Source organism: Phycodurus eques, chromosome 15 (genome assembly GCF_024500275.1).
Source record: "Phycodurus eques isolate BA_2022a chromosome 15, UOR_Pequ_1.1, whole genome shotgun sequence".
In the NCBI taxonomy this organism is placed as follows: domain Eukaryota; kingdom Metazoa; phylum Chordata; class Actinopteri; order Syngnathiformes; family Syngnathidae; genus Phycodurus; species Phycodurus eques.
In genome coordinates, this window is record NC_084539.1 from 22,150,168 (window position 1) to 22,173,399 (window position 23,232).

A 23,232-nucleotide genomic window follows, 5' to 3' on the forward strand; every position below is an offset into this window, starting at 1 on the left:
ACTTTCAGGTACTTTCCACTGTACAAGCGCAGTTCAAATCCGCACGGGAACGGACTTTGTTCCGCGTGGTTGCGGAGACACCTCGGGGCGCCCGGGACAAACAAATTCCCATCTCCCGCCGCGACACGCTCGGCTTTGCATTTGGGAAATGTTGCGGTGGGTTTGTTCATCGGGAAGGCATTTATATTTATCAGGGCTTTTAGATTCTCTGCGATAATCCCACAAATGTGATCCGGAGCCTGATACAAAATGAATGAGGGTTAAGCTTGCTGTTGTTGTTTTTATTCCATGAATACTATCACGGGAAGTTGGTGGTGCGGCAACAAACAATTACAGGACAGCGCAGAAAGTATCCGGCCGACCCCGTGGCCTTTTTTCACGGAGGACAAAAATGGACGATCAATGAAGGAGGGGAACGATAATCGGTACGTAATCGGTAAAAGTACGACGCGGTGTTATACACGATAGTCTCCCATTTCTTGACAGCGAGAGAGTGACAACAGACGCTGTGGAATTCTTTTTAAAATAGTTTAATAAGTTAAGTAAAAAAATAATAATTGGCTATGTCACAAGAGCAATTAAAAAAAAATCTTCTGGTTTATCTCTGTGTACAAGGCAACTGGACTCTTCTTGTTTGTTGAATTTTTTTTGTCTTGATTTCCAAAAACATTACAAATTGATATAGGCCATTATGCTATGAGGCTAACAATGTGTTTAAAGTGTGTGGAAAGAGTAAAACTATCTTTATTTAAGTGTTTTTGATTGGCCATCTCTGTACCGTAGATTTTGACCGATTGGAATGAATCTTTTGAAAGAACTACTCGGCCTTTGGCAGATGCATCAGGAACACGCCTCCTAGTGGCGTTTTCAAGGTATTGCTAGAATTAATGTGTTCAAAACAAAACAACCTTCAACTGCTCGCTGATAAACTAATGTCACGTCACAATGGGCGTTTGAGGTGGTTTTCTTTTTTTTATATATATAATGAAAACGAATATATAAAGACTTTGATTTGAAACACTTCCAACATGTAAAAGATCAACCGAAAAAAAAAGTGAACAATTCTAACGTAAATGCTTCATGTTTGTTTTAACCTGAATATGTCATTTGTTTCCCCATTTTAATTGTATCTACGATTGAATGAAGCCATAATTATAACTATTTAACTGCCCTGCGTTATCTACGCTTGTTATGAATGATTTGGATTTTTCTAAAATATTGCCCAATGGCCCTCTTTGGGTATCGTGCCAGCCACAACAATGACACGCCTCCTCCAGCAGATGGCAGAAGGTACAAAGAAACCCGTTGCCATTCATCCAACAGGAAAGCCCACATTTCCATTATCATCATGATTGCAGTATACGCGATGTGCTTTTTGTGCCATTTTTGGTTTGGTCCAATATGAGACTGCAGACCAGTGCTTGTGATTCGAGCCGTTTATGCACTAACTTCCATTTTGGTAGAGTCCACGCACGCCCCCTAGTGGCGGAGTTAGGCACGTCATCCGAGACATCAACCTGGACGGCTCGTCGGCGCTTTGAGGCCTTCACAGTATTTGGACATTTGAGGGCTCCACATCCTTGTCCTGCAAAGATTTTCAATATTAAACTTTTCTATTTTGAGCGTTGTAATACTGACATATTGGTGATAATATATATATATATGTATATATATATATTTTTTTTGGTTTTTTTAAACGTCACTTGTGTCACTCTCCATCATCTTTGGCTGACACTGACAGCAGTGCTACCGCAACTGCCATTTTTCTCCTAATCTTGTACATTCCTTTAAAATACACGTTTTTCTCACGAAATAAGGACCTTTTAATATTCAAAATACGCCATTTCTTTCCTGTAATCTTATGACGTTTTTCTGCAAAGAAAAAAAACTTTAATCTGACTTCAGACTCATCAGATTGCAATTTTTATCAGGGAAATAAAACTTTTTTTTTTTTTATCTTCTGGCTTTGTTCAAGAAAATTAATACCTTCTTCTGTGAAACCTGATTTTTTTTTTAACAAAAACAATAATTTATTCATTTGTTATAGCTTTGTTGTAGAAAAAAAAACAGTTTCTCTTAAACTCATGACTTTCTACAATAAAATACGGTTTTCTCTCATTTGATTTTTTCTGAGAAATACAAAAAAAACTCCATCTTGACCTTTTTCAAGAAAAAAAAATTCGCATCTGATCGTTTTCCTCAAAATATTTTTTTTGTCATCAGATTGGGAATATTTCTTTTAAAATTGCAACCTTTTGATTTTGAAGTAAAACAAAAACAATCTTGACTTGTTTCCTACAACCCCCCCCCCCCCCCCCCCCCCCCCAAAAAAAAAAAAAAAAAAACTAGAGTTAGTTTTCAAGTCAAATTGACACTTATCTAATTTTTCCTTTGGAGGAAATGTTTTTTTTCCTTGTCAGAGTTGGACAGAAAAACAACTTTTTCCTTAATTTCACGACTTCCCCCAAATCACCAATTGCCGGTCTGCTTTTGCTCAGCGTACTGGAGCCGAGTAGGTGAGTCAGAATCTTCCTCGAAGTAGGTGGCCCTGTTCCATACAAATCGCATGGCAGCTGATTACCTTTGTGCACGTGCTCCTTTCTACTGCGCACATTTAACATCTATTTTTATTCTCAATCTAAATGCGTGATCGGGGGAAGTCATTAACATTTTTATACCGCAACACCTTGACTTAAAAGTGTCCCAACTTACTAAGTGTTTCCAGTCGTGAACCATCGTTTGGTCTATTTTATTTCTATTTATGTCACAAGCCAAAATTGGTGTTAAGAGCAAGCTTCTTCTTCTTCTTCTTCTTCTCTCATTATGACATAATATGCCTCCACTGATGTTTGCTGGAGTGACAATGTAGAGTTGTAAAAGACGAGTCATCTCATTTGAATGCAACATCGCAAGCTCGACTTTGTACACAAACGCGTTTATTCAGCCTGATATAGAATAGACGTCGGAAAAGAAATTCTACTTCCCTTTTTGATTCTGATGATGACACTTTGATCCCCAGTACACAGGAACTCCACCCAAGGAATTCCACATCACATGCTACCACTAACTTTATGTACTTTTTTTTTTTTAATTATTATTATTTTCCCTTTCTGCAAAAACGATGACAAAAGCAAGGAAAAGTACATCGGCTCGCTCATTCAATAGACACGGAATGTTGTCTTGGAAATGTAAAAAAATAAAAAATAAAATAAAGCAAACCAGAACAAGAAAATGATCGTTTTATAAAAAACAAAAAAAACAAAAAAAAAAAAAGAAAAGTTCCCAGCATTCTTTTCGCGGGCTGCTACCATGTGAATGAGGCATAACAATTAAAAAACACCTTGGTCCACAAATGACCTGCTTTTCCGTAAACGTGGATTTACACACAAACGTTCACACAAAGAAGAGTAAAAGTGACAAAATTCCAGGGAGTGGAAACTTTACAAGGAAATAAATTCACCGGAATAAACTGCCAAATTTGTCAAAGAAGGGAACCGAAAAATGCCGACGATCAATAATATCATGTATGCTGGTGCATCGCAATCAATCAGGACATTCTTTATTTCGGCAGCTCAGTTTAGAAAGTGAAACTTGTAAATTTGACATTCATTAACACATGGGAAATACTTTTCAGGAGGGCAATTCTCACATAATTTCAATATGAAAAAACATGGACTGCTCATGTAATATTTGAATTTCTTGAGTTGGAAAATGTTACATTTTTGTTAGTTGTAAGCTATAATAAAATGTTTAAAATAAATGCCACTGTGTGTAGTGAGTCAATACAATAAAAGTCTCACTTTTTGAATTGAACCCCTGAAATAAAAACATTGCGCCCTGATACTGAAATTCACTGAAATTTCATTTCTTGTATTAAAACGTAATAAGTAAACAAATATCAGCAAATACATTGAAAAGTGGGAGGGGATATTAAAAAAAATTAAAAATTAAAAAGTACCCCCCCCCCCCCCTCACATTTTCATGTTTGTATATATTATTGTGTGCAAAAATAACCATTTATATCATTGCCATTCATTCCCATGGAAAGTTTCCGCAAAGTCCAGAAAGTATGATGATATGAAACTGATTTCTTCAAATATACTCCAATTTTTCACTCAGGTGATGGATGAGTAGTAAAAGACGATGACTGCAGAGGGGTCCAAGGTTTAGGACGGTCTCGCTGTACGCGCTTTAAAACAACAACTGACAGAGACCCAGTCCATTTTCCCCCTACTTAAACCCTATCGAGCATGCATTTTACCTGTTAAAGTGAGAAGTAATCCCCCAAAACAAACAACACTGAAAAAGGCTGTGTTGAACTGTTCCAATACAAGGGGGCCTCAGTTTACAAAAGTGTTTTGTTTTTTTAATCTAACCTTTATTTATCCCAAGTAAGGCAAGAGAGAAAAGATTTGCAACACCGACTTGGCAGTTTCAACATGCGATACACAGTTCCTTGCTAGATCGCGGATTTGTAAGCGACCGTTATTTATGGTTTTTACAGTATTCGGGCAAGTCCAAATTTCGAGCGAGGAGCCTTCAGCGTAGTACCACGTTGTTCCACAACATGACAGCACTGAGGTCTACTGGAGAATATGCAGCAATATTAGTTGTTCCCAAGGAGAAGAGAGAATATTATTATATATACCCATGGCCATTGTTGATTGAATGTTTTGCTGCTCCATGTGTGTTAAATGAGCAGTTGTTTGAAGGTTTACAATCCGCCTAACAACGATGCTAATTTCCGTTAGCCACTTCAGATTATGTTTTATCGTTGAGACTTACGCTCGTCAAAATAACATTTTTGTGTTTAAATATGCAATGTTTAATTGTCTTGTTTTATATGTATTTTACAGTGAACTTGAATTGGGAGTGACAAATAAACAGCTTGAAGCAAGCACTCCTTGACTCTTAGTCAGTGAACTGTGCGAGTCCTTTCCTCAAAGTGATGTTATACAATAGTCTCCCATGTATTGAAGGTGAAAGAGTGAGAACAGGTGCTTACTTAATACTTTAAAAGGTGTGTTTTAATTAGTTCAAATGTGTTTGAAGTGTGTTGTCATAAATTAACTTTAGCAAGGTTAGCATTACCAAAAAATGGGGTTACGTCACTGCCGTAGGAACGCAATTCCGTCGCAAACCCCCCTGTAGTCGTGCAATAATCGCGATCGAGACAACTGACAGAGAGTAGGGATGTTTCTTAACATTTAACTAGCTCATTCGGAATTAGTTCCTTCTTTTTTTTCCGCAAAGTGCATTTTTTTCTCTAACATATCACAAATGTCTGACGTTAAGAAAAAAATCAGGCCTCTGTCAGAATATGAAAAAAAAAAAAAAAAAAACATGCTATGACTGTATGACAATTTGTGGCGGAGCAAATCCTCCATTTGGGCTCCCGGGAGCAACGTTACCCATCAGCGTGCATTTAGTTCAAATATTTAATCTATTATTTAAATAGTTGCCCTCTTGCACGGTGTGGCATGCATGGATGAGCTGTACAAGGACGAGAGGTGTGTGCGTGAGTGTGTGTGTCGACAAGCTGGGGTTTGTACAAGCAGACTGCCGCCGCTTCCCTGCTTTGTTTTTTTATTTTTTTTCTACCCGGCAACCTGAGTCCAGAAAGTCCGCCAGTGTTTTTCTGTAAAATGCACGCGAGGGGCTCACTGGAGTTTTGTGCCGAGCTTTCGTTGTCTGTTTCTGAAAAAATAAGACCAAGGCGTAAATGTTAAGCGGTACGTGTACAACGTGGCAGAGCCGTGGTCGTGGAAGCGGCGAGCCTCACCTGGCCTCCGAACGCGTCACCGTGTACTCGAACCACAAGATGTTGGGAATCAGGCTGGTGTCGCGCACCAGGAAGTATTCCGACACGGGCCTGTGAATGGTAAAATCGAAAAATAAATAAGTCCATGTGTGAAGGTCGTGACATAAACGCTGTCTCTTTGCTTTGAAAAAGAGAAAAAAATAGGTATTACAATATTTTAAAATTAGGGATGCAGCTATTGCCTATTTTATTTTTTTTTAATAATCAAGCAATCTGATAAAATTGTATTTTGCTTTATTAAACAACAGCGCATGTATGGTGCGGGTATTATTTTTGTCCACTTGAGGACACCATCGTCGCATTCTTCTGTAGTATCTGTGACTGAGTATGAATGGCTTTAAAAGGCGGGGCCGGCCCTGGTGAGTGACATGGGTGTCAACGAACAAGATTAGCCATATTTAGCCACTCATTATATTCTTAAGAATTTTTAACCAAAATAAAATAAGAAATAAACAAATCAATGCATTACTTTATGACAAATATTCATTTGATTGAATATTCTTACTTTAAAATTCTTTATAAAATGATTTTCAATTATTTAAGGATTCTTTTTTATATTTTTTTAAATATTTCACATATGGAAATTATTTTAACAACAAATATTTTAATTTAATTAGCTTTTAAAACATTACAATTTATTCAAAATTACTTTTGATTATTCTAAAAGCAGATGATAAGATAGTTAAATCATAAATAAAGCAAATCATTTTTAAGGACCCTCCTTTCTATGACAGACAATTTGGTAGAGCAAATTTTAAAAAAAAAATTGGTGCATCAAACAACATTAAATATCCATTTGTGCATTTGCATTGGAATGTGAACTATTCCAAATGTGACTATTTCGTTCAATATTTCTATACACTAAAAAAAAAAAAACACGACTGATTAGTAGCTGTTAAAAATAGCCTAAATGTGCTTGTTTTTTTGCCCATTACAAAGCTTTTTTAACCATCAAGTGACACCTCAACCACTTGCTGGAGGCAAATATAAACAAACAAAGGATATTGCGTCTTAAAAAATTTATTAATACAAAAAAATTTATAATAATAAATAAATAAATAAATAAAACTTTTTTTTTTTTTTTTGCATTGTTAATAAAGTGACAAGTCGGGCTGAGAATGTCATCGTCGCGGTGGTCTTACCATGCCGCTATTTTGGGGAACAACGGGGTGAGCAGCTCCTGCGTGATGAAGAACCAGACCATGCCGATGGCGCTGCCCGTCACGCCGCCGTAGACCACCTGGCTCCACGTGTGGTACAGCAGGTACACCCTTGGAAACGGCAAACGGGTCAGCTACAAATAAGGCCAACAAGAGCAGAGACCTCCGCCGAGGATTACGCACACGTACGATGCTGTAAAAACGTCATCGAAATGGAGGATACCTGCTGTACGAGACGGCTAAGGCGACGCCCAGCAGGACGATGGACAGGATGTGTCTCCACAGCAGGTCCACGCACCGAGCGTTGTTGGTCTGATGCATTCTGGGGGGGGGGGGGGGGAAACCAGACGTAATGCAATCCAGGCAAAATTGGAACTATATACAGTCGATATAAAAAGTCTATACACCCCTGTTCAAATGCCAGGTTTTTAACCAACCACATTCAAACTTGTGTTAAATGGGAGTCAGAACACACAGGCCGCCATCTAAAATGCCTCTGATTTAGCCCAAGTGAAAGTTCAGATGTTCTAGTTGGCTTTTCCTGACATTATGGTTCACTTTCTCGCGGAGGGCAGAGGGTTCTGCGCTAACACGGACTGGTATGCGGAACTGTTCGTAATTCCCTCCACCAACATTTAATTGACGCGGTCTATCTGACGTGATGACAAAAACTTCACAAAAAGCCTACTAGAACATCTGAAAATAATTTGTGGTTAAACAGAGGCACTCTAAATGTTGTCAGGTGTGTAGTGACTACCATTTAACATGAGTTTGATTGAGATTGGTTAATTCTGAAAACAGCCACATCCCCAGTTATAAGAGGGTGTGCGCACTTGTGCAACCACATTATTCCAGATGACTATTTTTACTACCCCTCTCAAAAATTTAGTTGAGTTGTACAGGTTAGAAGTCACATTAACGGTGGGGAAAGTTGATTGATTTATCTTGGTCTCACTTATAACACATACACACACACACACACACACACACACACCACAAAAGCTGGCATTTGAAAAGGGTTGTGCATACTTTGTATATCCACACACACACATATATTTGTGTCATGCTCACCTTAAATAAAGGAAAAGAAAGAAGTAAACGACAAAGAACCAGATGAGCTGGGAATGATTGGAGGGCATCCCGTAGTCCGTCTTCAGCATGGAGTGAGCCCCTGCGGACAAACGACGGCAACGTCGTCACAAAGTTTAAACTGTGACTTTTGGGGTTTTCCTTGAACTCGCGTCGTAGCTTTACCGTTTTACGAACAAAGGACTTGTACTCAGAAAGTCGCGTGTTTTCTGTGTGTTGTGTTTTATGTGCCATTACGGTCTGTTATATTTGATACTAAAAGACAAAGGTACGTAGTTTTCTGTACCTGCACATGGGCGCGGCTCTCTGAGTATGTGCTTGAGCATCCAGTTCACGCCCTCGTTGAGGGTGAGCCCACCAAAGAAAGATATCTGCGGAGACACGCCGTTAACGCGCAGGGCAAATCCATGAAAAAGAGACATCACTTTTGTTGCTGTTTTTATAGCATTTAAACCCATTAAAATACAGCTTTAAAACTTGTTTTAAGCGCCTGTTGTCACTTTCTTGCCATCAAGTAATTGGAGACTATCATATAACATCACTTTGAGGAAACGAAGAGAAGACTGGCTTGCACAGTTCTCCAAATAAGACGTGCCGCGTGCTTGCTTCAAGCTGTTTGTTTGTCACTCCCAATTCAAGTTTACTGTAAAACTGAAACATAAAACAAAACAAAAATAAAATTGGCTATTTATGCAGACAAAACATTCAACAAACCCATAAGAAACTTCCACTAGATTAATGCTATCGTATAATCCAAAACGCCATAGATGGGCTAAAAGGGAATGACAACAGATGCTACAGTACAGTGTTAGTACAGTGCCACGAATAGGAGAAAAAAAGGGTTTGATGGTGGCAAAACACTACTAAGGACGCTCCTCAACGCAATACAACATAGTTCTTTGGTCACCAAGATGCCACAGGAAGGTAATGGAGCACTGCTTTTATATAAGACAGGGCTATGGCCTGACTAATGGAAGCTCCTCACCTCACTTCAACATAGTTCCTTGGCACCAAGATGCCACAATATGATGCGCCAAAGCAATACTAAAGAAGCTCCACAACTCACTGCAACGTCGTTCCTTGGCAGCTAAGCAATACTGATATTAGACAGGCCAGTGGCCTGAGCACAAAAGCAGCGAAAGGGGAAGCCCGAAAAATCTACTTCACAATCGTGGGGGTTCGCTCTAAGAAATGGGCGCCAGTTCGCTTCCCACCTACCGTGTGCAGCTCCCGTTTAAACACGATGAGCGTAACAAAGCCCACGAGGATGGCAATGGGCAGGAGGCTGACGTAGGCCAGCAGGTGTCCCGTCAGGTCATCTGAAACCACAAGGCACGACCATCAGACTCGTATGTCGGGGCAAGCCCAACTAGGGCTGGACGATATTCAGGGGGAGGACATTGCGATTTTTAAACCTCCGATATATATTGCGACGTGAAATAATGCAGGATTGTGTTGGGAAAGTTCATTTTCGACCAAGTTCAATTCGTCGTTCCAAAAATGAAGTCTTTCAGTTCATAGCTCATAATTCAAATTTTTCAACTAGCTTCATCGGTCCAAAAATGAACCAGTTCATAGTTTATTTGTTTGGTTGTTTTTTAGGGAATGAGTGAATCATTCATTTTCCCTCATTTTCTACTCCCTAATCACTATTTAGGAATTTTTAGTGGTTATTTTAAAACCAACTTTCTAGGTCCACCATATAGAAAGTACGATAAATAGTAGGGATCGATGGATTATCAGATGAGCCGATTATCAGAGTCGATATTCGCCATTTTGACGCATATCGGCATCTGCCTTTTTTGACAATCCAACGACTGATCAGCGATACGAAATGGGTAAATGTCAGAGAACCATTTATTTATTCACATTTTCAGTTAACTTTACAACTTTTTTATGCTGCTGACCATGGAAATTGTTTGAACTTTGAAAAAAAAAATATAAGTGCAAAATTAACATTTCAGTTACATTGAAATTTTGGAAAAACTTTATTTAATGTTGAAAACTTTGGGGAACTCGTTAACTGCTAGCCCTCTCAGTTAACATGGATACTTGACTTCAAAAGCCATCAATGGCAGTGAATGATTTTAACTCTATCAAGACATGCTGAGCCTGGAAGTGCCCTGCACTTTATCCATCCATCCATCCATTTTCTGAGCCGCTTCTCCTCACTAGGGTCCCGGGCGTGCTGTTCGAATTTTAAAACAAAGATGTATGCATCTAAGATTTTATTTTAAAAAAAATAATAATTTAAAAAAAAAACAAAAAAAACAAAAAAAAAACTAACGATAGCAAATCTGAAAAGCTGTTAAATACAAAAAAAAATATGCTTAAAAGGCATTTAAACAAAGTGTTGGAGTTTGAAATACTTTTTAGTTTTTACACCGATATTTTCAATTTTACTGCAAACAAAAATCGGTTATTGGCCTCCTTGACTACTAATAATCAGTATCGGCCCTGAAACAAAGCATAATAGTCTCTCTCTAACTTTTAGTCAACTACCTGTATATAAAGATGACTAACGACACACATGCTGGATACTAACTTAGATACTAACTTAGAAATTCACCCACGACCCATTTTGGGCACTCAGCTTTTACATTTGGGAAACATTATCACAGCACATTAGTTCTTTGTTTAAATATTAAATATTCACTGATCTTTTTAACAACGCGCTAGGTGTTCATTGGGGTTAGTGCTAGCCATGCTAACAGTATGAGGCCAGTCAGCTAGCGTCTGTTAGCAACACTACCTGCTTGAATTTATCAAACATGAACCATGCATTGTTCACTTTTCTCGGGTTAAAAGATGTGCGCGTAGCTCAGGATGTGAGGTGCTTGTTGAATGCGGTATTAGGAAATAAATGCCGATATCAACTCGTCTCACAAGCTAAGTCGCTTCGCCTCCATTGTACCCATTGTGGCCGAGTGCGCATGCGCGTCAGCTCACAATTTTGCAGCCCCGCTGACGTTCCGCGCTTCACGGTATCGCACAATTTGGCAGTTATGGGCAACTGCCGTTTCCATTCACGGAAGACAACACACGAAAAGACGCTAAGCCATCAGCCGAACGTCGGTTGTCGGAAGATGAAACACCGACTCAACTTACCCTCGGCGAACTCGACGTGTGTTAGCGATATAGCACGCCATCGAGTTGGCGCCGAGCACTCTTCTTCCAACGCCATTTTACCCGGACACAACCACCGGGCAATCCGGGAGACCACGCCCATCGCGCAAGGCCAGCCAACGGTGAGCCGCGACGCTCCTTTTGCCCCAACCAATCAGACAGCAAGGGGATCCGAGAGCCGGAAGTTCATAGAGAAAAATAATTGAACGGAGCAAAACAATGAATAAAATTAATACATTAAAATGGAAAAAGAAATACAATAAAAAAATGGTTTGTATTACTCCACATTGCGTTAAATAATCATAATGATGGCATAACATTGTTTAATAACCAAAAATAGCATTTAATACTTATATTTACAGGCATTGTAAATTAAAGAATAGAAAAAAAGGCATGGCGAGGTCACAAAAACAACTTACTTTTGGCAATTATAAATCATCACCGTAAAATAAGACGGAATTTGCCATGCAGAACACAGAAACACAAACTAACTTTTTCATTTGTAACTGCATTTTCTCCTTTTGATGTACATACAAACAAATTATGGACCAGTCCATGAGGGATCGGATTGCACAAGCAGACAAAATCTTAAAATCAAATGGAAAGCAGACAAATTATAAATCGTAAGTCTTCATATAGGTAGCTCTTTGGGAAAGATAATCTCTTATGTACAGTGTTTATCATATATTTTTACCATGATATGAACATATGGTAGGTATGATTAAAAGTAAAGACATAACTATAATCTGTGTAACGTTTTCCCTCTGGAATTCAACATCAAGCTTCATAGTTTCTACCCGCGTTCACGCAGAGAGTCAGCAAAATGGCAGATTTCCCCCCAACAAAAATACATCTTCAAGGCTTTTTCCAGGTTTCCCAAAAGTGAGGGATGTCACCGATTGTCACAATAAAACACAACTTCACGGCACAGTCCGTTTTATGTCAATACATTTTGCCGTTATGTGCATTATTTTGGAAAGTTTAGGTCTTTGGGGGGGGGGGGACCAAATAGGATCTAAATAGGTTGGAGAAACCCTGGTGGAGGTTGACAGTGTACACCTCGCCGAGTCAGTCAAAGTTCTCTTCAAAACAGTGTGTTGGGTTTTGTCTTTATGCTTCATATGATCAGTGTCTTCTTAAAACCTGTTTAAAAATCAACAATCAAGATAAACGAGGACTGTAACCAGCTGCTTACGTCATTCAACTCAGGCATGGGGAAACCTTAGCGGCCACACTGAATTTATGAACATGTTTTTGTAATTATATACATTATTCACAAAAAGTTTGGGATATTCAACTTTCAAGTGAAATTGTATTTTTATTTGACCTTCTCTGAAGAGAAGTTCAAAATGAAGTTCACCTGTCAAAGGTTACAGTGAACTTTGTGTTCATCCTGAAATGACCCTCAAATATCCCTAGCTTTTTTTGTGAGTAGTGTATGAGCATTTGTGAGTTGAAATGTTTTGGATTTCTCTTAAGGTTTTATCTGTAGTTGCATCTGGGGAGCCCCACACGGCCCGCAGGTTGCCCACCCGCTTTCAACTAGCAATAGCAGCAGCGACTGTCGAGTAACATATGCTGCTATTCACACACAACTCGCACTGCAATATATAGTTGCAGTTCAACAAGATTCAAGTAGAATTTCAGGGCAAATCGTCACCCATGGAAAGAGGCAAATATTTAATATAAAACGAAAGGTTGCGTGATGTCCACGAAGGTGACGGTGGAGCAGCCACGCGTCCTTCGTTCCGTGATGGACTTCTCGATAGGAGCAGAGAACCTGACGAGTGAGTTAGGAGGGGTGAGGGTGCCCACTCCCCCCCTCAGTTTAGTGGGGTCCTTGCGTGTCACCGGTCGGGCCCCCGTTAAGCTCCTGAAGACCGTCGATGCCCAGGTAGCCCAGCAGGATCTCGCTCCGGCGGTGCGAGAGTTTCAGGATGTCCTCGGCCAGGCACTGCGCCGACGTGAAGCGCACCTTGTCGTGGTCGAACATGTCCTTGAGGTACTGCACGATTTGTTGCTGCGGACGGCGGCAAGGGAGGACAGACACACTTTTAGGTCCCTTTCACCAATAATCTTTCAGAAAAGGACTCTTATCTACTACTCATGTACCTTGAATATAGTACACACTTCACTCAAGTGCTGCCTGGGGCCCAAAAAGCCAAAAGCTAAAACTGGGCTCACGTGCTCCGATATGGCGTAGAAGTGGGCGATAAAGCCGTCGGGAACCATGAGAAGACGTCTTTTCGCCTTCAACACGGACCAGCAAGCCGTTGCCAGAGCCTGAAATACAAACCTGCTAAAACCACGTGTGGGCGCGTGCGTGCGTGCGTGCGCGCGTATGCGAGACGTCCTCACCGTCTCTTTAAAGCTGTCCGAGAGCCAGCGGTTCCTCAGCACGGCCACCACGGACGAGGGCGGGTTCTCCAGGTCTTCGAAGGCGTCCATCAGGATGAAGTCCAGCACGATGTCAAAGAAGCTCATGCACACCACCTTTCAATATAAATAGTTATGCAATCAATCTAAACAGTGCCACAGTCATTTCTCAAAAGGTGGTCTGCAAAGAATCACGAAATTCCGTGTTCAAATGTGCAGAATGTTAAGTTCTTCCTTCATGGAAGACGACAAAAATCATAATGTTTCCTAACATTTCGAGGATTTGGACAATTTCAAGTTAAACAATGGCGCTAAACGAATAATCGATTACCAAAATAGTCGTCGATTAATTGTTGCACCTCTAATATATGTATATAAATACATAAATGTGATCGGCCGAAGTCCATTTGAAGCCACGCCCACGCAGCTCACCCCGCGGCCCTGCAGCTCCATCTTGGTGATGGGCCACGTCTCCTCTCGCTGAGTGTACAGCAGCATGTCCTCGTAGCTCTCCAGGAACGCTTTCGGACTCTAAAGATGACAACACAACTATAGGTTCTCATCAAAATGATTATTAATATTATTATCGAGCGCACAGCAAAACGTGCAGTACCCCGCAATAAGCTGGGGTTCACTGTTGTGTATGTACAGTATAGCGCGTCACCTTGTTGGCCTTCACCATTAAGCCGGCAATCATTTGCTTCCCGGTCTCCATGAAGAATGTGCGGTGAGTCTCGTCCAGCAACAGCACCTAAATGACATGCGGCTCAAATCAAAAAAATTCTTTATTTATGTTCAATTAAAAATGAGGCATATTAAACCTGTGACAATTTGGAGTTCAACCCAAATTTCCTGGACAAATACACATCAAAAAGACAAAACGCTGCCATTAAAACGAGTCACAGCGATATCGTGAGACTTCAGGGTTGTTTTTTTTTTTGGGGGGGGGGGCAATTTACGGTCTCTTTGTACTCGTGAGTGGCATTACTTTATATTACTTTGTACTCACGAATTTATCATACAGCGGTTTACCTTCTCTTTGTACTATTGAGTAGTTTTACTTTCTTTTACTTTTGTCACGCACCAGTTCAACATCTCTGTACTCATGAGTATTGTGTAGTTTTACTTTATTTTTGTACTCGTGAGTCGTTTTACTTTATTTTACGTTTATCACGGAGCAGCTCAACATCTCTTTGAACTTGTGAGTGCCAGGTAGTTGAATATTTTTTTACTTTTGTACCTGTGAATAGTTTTACTTTGATCACACAGCGCTTCACCCTTCCTTTGAACTCATAAGCGGTTTGACTTTATTTTTGATGTTGATCACACAGCAGTTTACCTTCTCTTTGTATGAGATTCGCGTAAACCCACCTGGAACGCTTGTCTCACACAGTGCAGCTTGGCCAGGAAGTCTTGGTCCCCGTAACACTCAAGTAGTTCAGTCCTGGTAAGACATATAGAAAAATTACTAAGGAATAGAATTAGTAAAAATTGTGTGTGAATGCTGAAACATTCACAACATAATTTCTATCCTTTAACAGAGACAAATGCTAATAATAAATGGTACCTCAGCGACCTGTAGGCTACCCGGTCCTCTCTGACGCGAGCCATGGCGTCCCCGTAGAGCGCGGCGGGCTTTAGGAGCTGGTAGCGGTCTTGTAGCGAAATGGAGTCAAACATCTACAGAAAAATCATAATAATAATAATAATAAAAATTAAATGAGTGTCGAGATATGGTCGTCATCGTGAGTACGTCCAAGTATTGTGAACTGAGCTGACCTCGGCGGCGGAGAAGAAAGAGTCGTCGGACGATATGGTGGCAGCGTCGTCGTCGTCGTCGTCAGGCAGCAAGCGGAAACTCTCCATCGGGGGTAAGATGAGCGTGCCCTCGCTCTCTGCCGGGGGGGATATGACAGCACGTGTATGTGTTACACATGAAACAGGACCACATTTTATTAACACCAAAAAAAATGTAAATCAAATCTGGAACATATGCACTTTTTGACATCAATTGTAAGACAACAGCCAAAGTGATTTATTTTTTTCCACACAAGAAAGACGTGACCTAATGAATTTATAATGACTAAGACAACAGTGCTATATTTAGTATAGGTTAGACTATACTAGAACTAGAGCTCGGATTTGCCGTCAAATCTCTGATAGCTCGTCGCATCGACAGTAACGGATCATTACTCCTTGTACTATTCCGTAATAAAGACATGTCATTAACCAACAAATGAAAAATCCAATTTGATTATTTGAAAACCATCTAATCCCCCCTGGTTAAGTCCTGGTCGCGGTTATTTTGTTTTGGGGGTGGGGGGGTCGCAGATTTCGTCACAACACCAGAGAAGACATGACGCATTCTGGCTGGCGCCTTTTGGCGACTGCTTTGCACTCTGGAATGGATTTTATTTTTAGTTTAAAATGGCTAACTTTAACCAGGATCCCTCACGGCATCGTGGCTGTGGTCTGTTTTGAACCGGCCACAGTACCGTAAAATGCGTAAATCCACGCTGCCCGGCAACATCCGCTTCTACTAAGCCTGCTAGTTAGCTTCGCTGCTAGTTAGCGGTAGATGGCTAGCTCTCACCAATCATTTGGCATGATGTGTTGAATGAATCGTGCATAACTTTATCCAATTAATCTGTCGCAGTTCGCCAGGAACATCCGTGCAGCTCCTCGCGGGCATCGGACGCGTCGTTTCGCGGAGTCGATTGTCTCAGTGTAGAGTACGGCTCTTGTAACATTAAAATGTTTTTTTGTTTGTTGTTGTTGCACAAAATATGCGTCGCAACCACCGATGTGCGAGACCTGGCACCAAGATTTATTGAGCTACCGGCAGGTAAGCTGTGGATAAATCCAAGAAAAGTTCGGGGAGAAAACAGAGCGTTCAACACGACGTGCTACATGAACGATATTAAAAACAGACATCGCTCCCGCCTCACAGACGACAACTAGCAATCATGTGTGACAATGAAGTCTTACAGCACGGATGTGCCGACGCTGTGCGCTGAGGTTAAGGAGCTGAAATCACATTAAGCAACTACAGTACATATTTTAATTGGCTATTATTTTGCAAATATATATTTGATATTGTGAAATAAATAGTGTACTTTCAAGTTCAAGTTGACAGCTGACTGCACGCTCCACGTGCAAAAAGATGACGGAACACAGAAGCAGACGTCATTTTGTGGTTGGCTGCAGGTGGATGATTTAATTTCGTGAATATGAGAAATACTGAAATACGCATGAACTATTTTCTATGTAAGTCAACCAAATGTCTTTTTCAGAGTTCAAAATGTTTTTGTTACATGCAGAAATAAAATTGTGTTTTCTGTAGCAGTTCATTGATTTCCTAAATGCAACAAATTATGGTTTCTTTTACATACTGGTTACAAAAAATCTGCAGTGTTTATCCTCCCTTTCGATGGCAAACGGGGCTTGTTGCTACCCGTTTTTTCTATTTTTTTTTTTTGTCTTTTCCTGTGGGACACTATCCAAATGGCTCTTTGAGTATTTAAGGTTGTCAACCCCTGGTCTAGGGGTCTCTCTCTCTCTGTATCTATTTCACTTTCATTTTCTTCATGTCTACGATCTGCTTGATGTCCATGTTGTTAATTTGTGCACACGCTTTTATTTTGTGTGTCTATCTTGAACCAGTTTTGCTGTTGCTGTTGTGTTTTCCTACCAAAATCGGCCAACACGCTGTCTGCGGGGACGCTGCCGCCGAAATCCTCCTGTAGGTGGTACGCCCGGTGCAGCAGCGTCTCCAGCTTGTCGGCAAACATTTTGTTGTGAGCGTCCATCTGGAAGGAGGGAGAACCAAAACGTTTGGTGGGGGCGGCTTAGTAGGGAGCTATTAAGGAAAATTGAATAAATAAACTTACAAAATATTTTAAAACATTAAAAAATGAAATAGAGTAAAAATAAACCAATTAGACTACCTGTTGACAATATTCACATATTTATTTTGATGCTCATGTGAACATATACGCCACATTTGTTTTAGCAATAAAACATCTGAAAATAAAAATGTGCACAATAACTTTTTAATTTGTGACTATACAGTAAAAAAGTAAACATTTATGTACAAACACTGAGAAATGAAAGCCTAAGAAAATAATTTGATTCAGACTGGTTGCTGAATCAATGTTGAAGTGGAGGCGGGAATATTGCGATACATCGATTAATCGATATTTTTACTCACCTCTAGTGTTTTAATACATTTGGTTGTGTTTAAAACGTGGGAGGGGAAAACTGTCCAAAAAAATACTAATTTATTGGAATCTCTCAGTATTGTAAGGTTTTCACCCGCAATAAACTGGGGTTCAATTTACCGCACAATGGAAGGTCTTGTCTGCAGGTCCTATGAAACTTTACAGGCCAGCCCAGCGGGCACACGACACTTACCGTGGGCGCGTCTCCGCACGCCGCTCCCTGCACCGGGAGGCTACTGTTGCTGGCGCTCAAGTTTCTGCGGCCGTGGCGCGCGTGCAGCGCCTGCTCCCATTTCCGGAGGGCCTCCTCGAACAGCTCCATGCCTGACGCACAAGAGCTGCGCTGAGTCACACTTCAAAAGGGACATATTATAGAAAGTTGACTTTTTGATAGCTCGTATAAAAACAACTGTCTGTCTGGTGTGCTTGCCCACAAGTATGAAACGAAACAGCCATGCAAATCTTTTGTTAGCTGCCTATTTATATGCAATCACATCCGGTGTGAACGCAGCATAACTCCGCCCTCTGTCGCCGTCAAAATCCTACTCAGCATTTGCATGAGACAAAATTACCCCCCTAAACTGATTTCAACCGCAGCGTGATGAGTTCATGTTCAGTGATTTTCTCTATCCTTTTATCAAGACATATGGGACATTTATTAATTGGGAGGGGTGCATAATGTAACTTCATTATGATTTCACCCATTAGATAGAGATTCTCCGCATTGGAGTCCTCGACTGCGGCCGGCTCCCCCGCCGCCGCCGCCGCCGTGGCCTCTTCCGCCTCCCAGGGGGTCGGTGGATTGACGGACTGATTCGGGGAGGTCGCGACCCGCATCTGTGAGTGGGAGACGTACCAATTAAGGAGCTGAGCACAGAGAAACTATCATATACAAATATATACACAACGCTTAATAAACATATTAGACCAGCACTCAATGTACAGTAAGAATCGAGAGAGACCGTGTGATGCCGGATGTTCTCTTTCTGACAGGCCGTCTGATACATTTGTAAAAGAAATAATGATCAGGGGTGGGCATCATATATCATAACACACACACTGAATTCTTACAGATGCCAGGCTGTGCGAGGAGCTTGAATGTTTACTGGGCGCCAGGGAGGAGATGCCGCTCAGCGCGTCGTTGCTGCGATTGCTGGGGCTCATCACCTGCCGGCCCGACAGCGGAACTGCGCACAAGACAATGAAAAAATACATTTTGAAATGGTGACGTCACGGTGAAAATTTCAAACACTCGACGTAGCCTGGCCGTTAGCGGGCTACCTCTCTTCAACGACGACGGCCTCCCCGTCCTGAGCAGCGCGTCGGGCACGCCCACGGGCGCCTCCTTGGCCTGGACCGCCTGCTTCCTCTTCCTGCCGCGCCGCTTCAGCTGGTGGGCGGTGAGCGCCAACGCCACGCTGCCCAGCGCCGTGGCGAACAGCACCTTCTTCAAGCTGGGGCTCAGCCTCAGCTGTGAGAAGATGGACTGAGAGGAAACATTAAGAACTTACTGGGGCTGCAGTTATCGAATATTTTTTTAATTGATGAACGATTATACCATCAATTAATTGAGTAATCGGATAAAAATTCATTTGGGGTTATTAAACAATGCTGCGCATGTGAGGTGCAGGTATTATTTTTGTCCCCTTGGGGTCACCATCCTCACATTCTACTCTAGTATTTGTAACTGAGTGTGTAAGGCGGTGCCTCGCCTGGTGAGTGACGTGGGCGTCAGCGAATGAGAGTAGGGTTTGTGGGGACACCTTCAGCGACAATTAGCATTCAAATGGTAACGACTAAAGGCGTCTTTCTACTCGCGCGGGCGGTGACCGTGCTGACGTCACTGCAGCTGTCCCGTGCGTAGTTTGCCTTTATACTCGAGCGCAACCCACACGCGCAGTTTTGAAAATGTACTGCAGCTCTCCTCCAAGCCGGTTGTCGCTACAGCTGGTATTGGCTAGGACGCCACAGGGTGGAGTTTCCTCTGCATTTTTTGGCCATTTACCGTAGCCGTTTTTACTTTCCTTTCCGGAACAAGGGACAAAACAACAACAATGGCGACCGTGGAACAGTGTCTGCTAGAACAAATGGACCTAGATGACCAGATGATCCATCTAATTTTGCTGCAAAAATCGATCGAGAAGGCGGCGGCGAAGATGGTATGTATAACCGAGGGGAACGCCGAGGACGTCATCGCAGCATGTGACTGAAACGGACCAATCACGAGAGATGATCTCCGCGGCATTCTATGTGCAGCAACAATTCTTTCCGTGTGCGGCACCTATCCAGGCTTGTAAACATTTCCCGGAATAGCAAAGATAACCTGACTTTACGTTTATTATATGTCAAAATACATGCATACACAGTGCTTAACAAATTGATTTCTATTGAGACTAAAACATGCTTTAAAGCGGACTTTTCGCATTTTAGATTAATATCATAATTGCCCAAAGCATTAAAAAAAATGTAAAACAAGGGGGAAAAAATTCGTAAACAAATTTGTATTTTTGTATTGATTTGGTAACAGTTAGATAAAATTAACGATTTTACCATTCTCCCCAGAAATAAGGAATTTCATAAAATTCATATACATTTAGTTTCTATTTCATTGTTAAACAAGACTCATCATTAGCCTCAAGTCATTTTTAACAAATTCAAATAAATAAAAAAAACAATTCTTGTTTTCCCAAAACATTCAAGTATGACTTGGGCAAACATACTCTTAGGATACCGGTTTTAAAATTCATGGATATCAATGAAATCATGAATACTTAAATCATTTAAATAATGAATATTGAATTATCAAAAATTATTTGGGTTAAGGAGCTTCTACATACAAACTACTTTAGACACTTTTTTTTTTTTTTGGTAAAGATTTGGGTTATGACCAATGTACCCGTCTTTACCTGGCCAAACGTGGAATAGAGGAACACGGGTATCTCGGCAACCGTCATGGCTAACGCCTGGGCGATGGACACGCCTTCCGTTCTTCTCAAGGACATCTCCGGGTGACGCGAGTGGCAACCGCTCTCCGACGAAATGCCAAAAGCTTTCACAAGAAGCACCAGGATGAGCCGAGCTCGGGGGATTTGACTTTTACCGTCCCTTCATCTGTCGTGTTACCCTGCGACGTAAAAAAAGATGGGAGCGCAAAGTCGGCCCCCTGTAAACAAGGCAACCTCCTGCAGCTCCAGACAGGGAATTAACACAAGGGGAGGTAATTACGCTTGCATTAACCGCTAAGCAGGGGAAAGGTGGCCAGAAAGCACATGCTTACAAAAAAAAAAGAAAGCAAAAACAGCGTTTGCGACTGCGTTCGAAATCTTCTCCCTAATTACTATACTATATACTATTACTATTTTTATATCCAGCAAACTCTTTGCGAATAATTTACAATTGCGTATTGATGCTACAAGCACTGAAAATGGAGAGGATCATAAAATATCAACACCATGCTTTCAGTTGCAACGTGACAAGTGACTTCCATCTTTGTGGAATTATATATATTTTTTTTAAAGTACATGACATACTACTACGCACACTGCTCTTCACAAATACTGTTTCAATTGCACTTTTTTTTTTTTTAAACGGTAATTGTGACTCCTCGACTTGGAGTACCACTCCGAATTTTGGGCCCAGCGACCTATTGGTGAATATTTTTAATTGAAACTTGTCACTAAACACAAAAATAAATTTTAGTTGGTTACATTTGTGAAACATTAAAACGAGATCATCATTATATCAATGTATTTTTGTATTTTTACTTTTTGTAACATATGTATTAGGTTGTGTGAGGTGAGATTTACCCAAAGTAAAATGTGTTCCTTGGCTCAATTAAAAAAAAAAAAAAAAACAAAGTGGGTAATAATGATTTTTTAAAATAAATACAAAAATTCACATTTGCCTTACATCCATTCTAAATTAGGAACTATATTAGCGGTGCAAATCAAGCTAGGCCGTTAGCCGACGTAGCTGTAGAAAACGGGCAATAAATAACCAGCCATGTCTATACACACCTACACCTTTTAATTTAGATTTAAACACATTCAGAGGAAAAAAAAGATACCGTTTAAAGCGAGCAGGCAAGCGGACATTAAGCGACGTTAGTTAGCACATTGGCTAACCTGGCTCACTTCTCCTCTCACCGTACATCACGCCGGGTGACTGACATTCAAAGCCTTTTACGGCTAAAAGCCAACACGCGATGCGATTAATGGTTTATTAATATTGAATCTAGATGCACTTCTACATACCGTAGGCATCCGAGGAACACAGGAAGGGCATTCTGGTGTCACACTCAACAGTGAAACCCGCACACAAATTTTGCTGGTGGTGATATGGACACGACTGACAGCCAATCACGTGAAGGAATTGGGGGGAACTTCCGCACTACTGACCAATTGGATTAAAGTGAGACTGAGGAATGTATTGCTACAATCCAATCAGGTTTGTCATTATATTGGACTAGAAAGCAACATTCGGCGGAATTACTTACGCACCGGAAGTCAATCGATTGCTTTACGAACGTAAAACATGGCACTAAAAAAAAGGTGGAGAGCTTTCAAAATAAAAGCATTGAAGTTAACACGTGTATTTTGACGTTGCTGTTTTCCTACACGCCACCAAAGCGTAACACTGGTGTTACAGAGTTACGATTATTCATGAGTTCATGAGTTGATGAGCTTCATTTGGACAAAAGTCGTGCTCTGCCGCCATCTTGTGGCATCTTCGTGATAATAAACCATGTTGAAATGAGTTGAGGACCCTCATTTAGACACAAGTAGTGCTCTGCCACCATCTTGTGGCATCTTGGTACCAATGATCCACGTTTAAGTGCGTTGAGGAGCTTCATTCAGACACAACTATTGCTTTTCCTCTATCGTGTGGAATCTTGGCGCCAATGAACTATATTCAAGTGAGTTGAGGAGCTTCATTGATTGCTTTGCCAACATCTTGTGGAATCTTGGTGCCGGTGAATTACGTTGAAGTGAGTTGAGAAGCTTAATTCAGACAAATGTAAAGCTTTGCCTCCATCTTGTGCCAATGAATTACGTGGAGTAGAATTATGTAGCTTCCTTGAGACAAAAGTAGTGGTTTGCCGCCATTTTTTGCCTTTGATGTCTCCTTCAGAATAAAGTCGGGCGCGTACCTCAGCACGGGATTCTTCACCATGACTCTCACTAAAATAATAATAATAATACATCACTAAATAATAAAACAATATTTTACAGTGAAATATAATATTAAAATTACATGCTGTGTACTTTAAAAAAACAACACTTTGCATTAAATCCCACTAGCTTAATGCTAAGACACGATGCAAATTGCCAGAGACGGGCTAACGAAAGTAGCATCGATGATGCGGGTGTTAAAAACATTTTAAGCCAATGGTGCAGAAACACATGTAGACAGACAATATAAGACTACCCACAGGCCTATT

General features: G+C 40.9%; 2 protein-coding genes across 8 annotated transcripts; both read right to left on the reverse strand.

Moving 5' to 3' along the window:
* Nucleotides 1–1,026: 1,026 nt before the first annotated feature.
* Nucleotides 1,027–11,271, reverse strand: dolpp1 (dolichyldiphosphatase 1). 2 transcript variants are annotated; one of them, XM_061699287.1, is made up of 9 exons: nucleotides 11,179–11,271; nucleotides 9,289–9,389; nucleotides 8,357–8,441; nucleotides 8,053–8,152; nucleotides 7,205–7,303; nucleotides 6,964–7,092; nucleotides 5,783–5,872; nucleotides 5,665–5,697; nucleotides 1,027–1,585 (listed from the first exon to the last, which is right to left on the reverse strand). In XM_061699287.1, exons 1-9 carry the CDS (start codon nucleotides 11,252–11,254, stop codon nucleotides 1,513–1,515), a joined length of 786 nt encoding a protein of 261 aa, XP_061555271.1. In that variant the 5' UTR covers nucleotides 11,255–11,271; the 3' UTR covers nucleotides 1,027–1,512. The 2 variants fall into 2 exon arrangements, with proteins under 2 accessions (XP_061555271.1, XP_061555272.1); XM_061699288.1 differs by lacking the exon at nucleotides 1,027–1,585 and having other exon boundaries at nucleotides 2,795–5,697.
* Nucleotides 11,272–11,513: 242 nt separating this feature from the next.
* Nucleotides 11,514–22,577, reverse strand: miga2 (mitoguardin 2). Of its 6 annotated transcripts, none has more exons than XM_061699379.1 (15): nucleotides 22,046–22,577; nucleotides 20,699–20,841; nucleotides 19,074–19,263; nucleotides 18,864–18,979; nucleotides 18,494–18,629; nucleotides 17,986–18,116; nucleotides 17,264–17,381; nucleotides 15,352–15,467; nucleotides 15,140–15,252; nucleotides 14,944–15,016; nucleotides 14,237–14,323; nucleotides 14,005–14,103; nucleotides 13,555–13,689; nucleotides 13,309–13,479; nucleotides 11,514–13,216 (listed from the first exon to the last, which is right to left on the reverse strand). In XM_061699379.1, exons 1-15 carry the CDS (start codon nucleotides 22,074–22,076, stop codon nucleotides 13,025–13,027), a joined length of 1,851 nt encoding a protein of 616 aa, XP_061555363.1. In that variant the 5' UTR covers nucleotides 22,077–22,577; the 3' UTR covers nucleotides 11,514–13,024. The 6 variants fall into 6 exon arrangements, with proteins under 6 accessions (XP_061555363.1, XP_061555362.1, XP_061555364.1 ...); XM_061699378.1 differs by having other exon boundaries at nucleotides 19,074–19,278; nucleotides 22,046–22,576; XM_061699380.1 differs by having other exon boundaries at nucleotides 19,074–19,278; nucleotides 20,699–20,916; nucleotides 22,046–22,576.
* Between the last annotated feature and the right edge of the window lie 655 nt (nucleotides 22,578–23,232).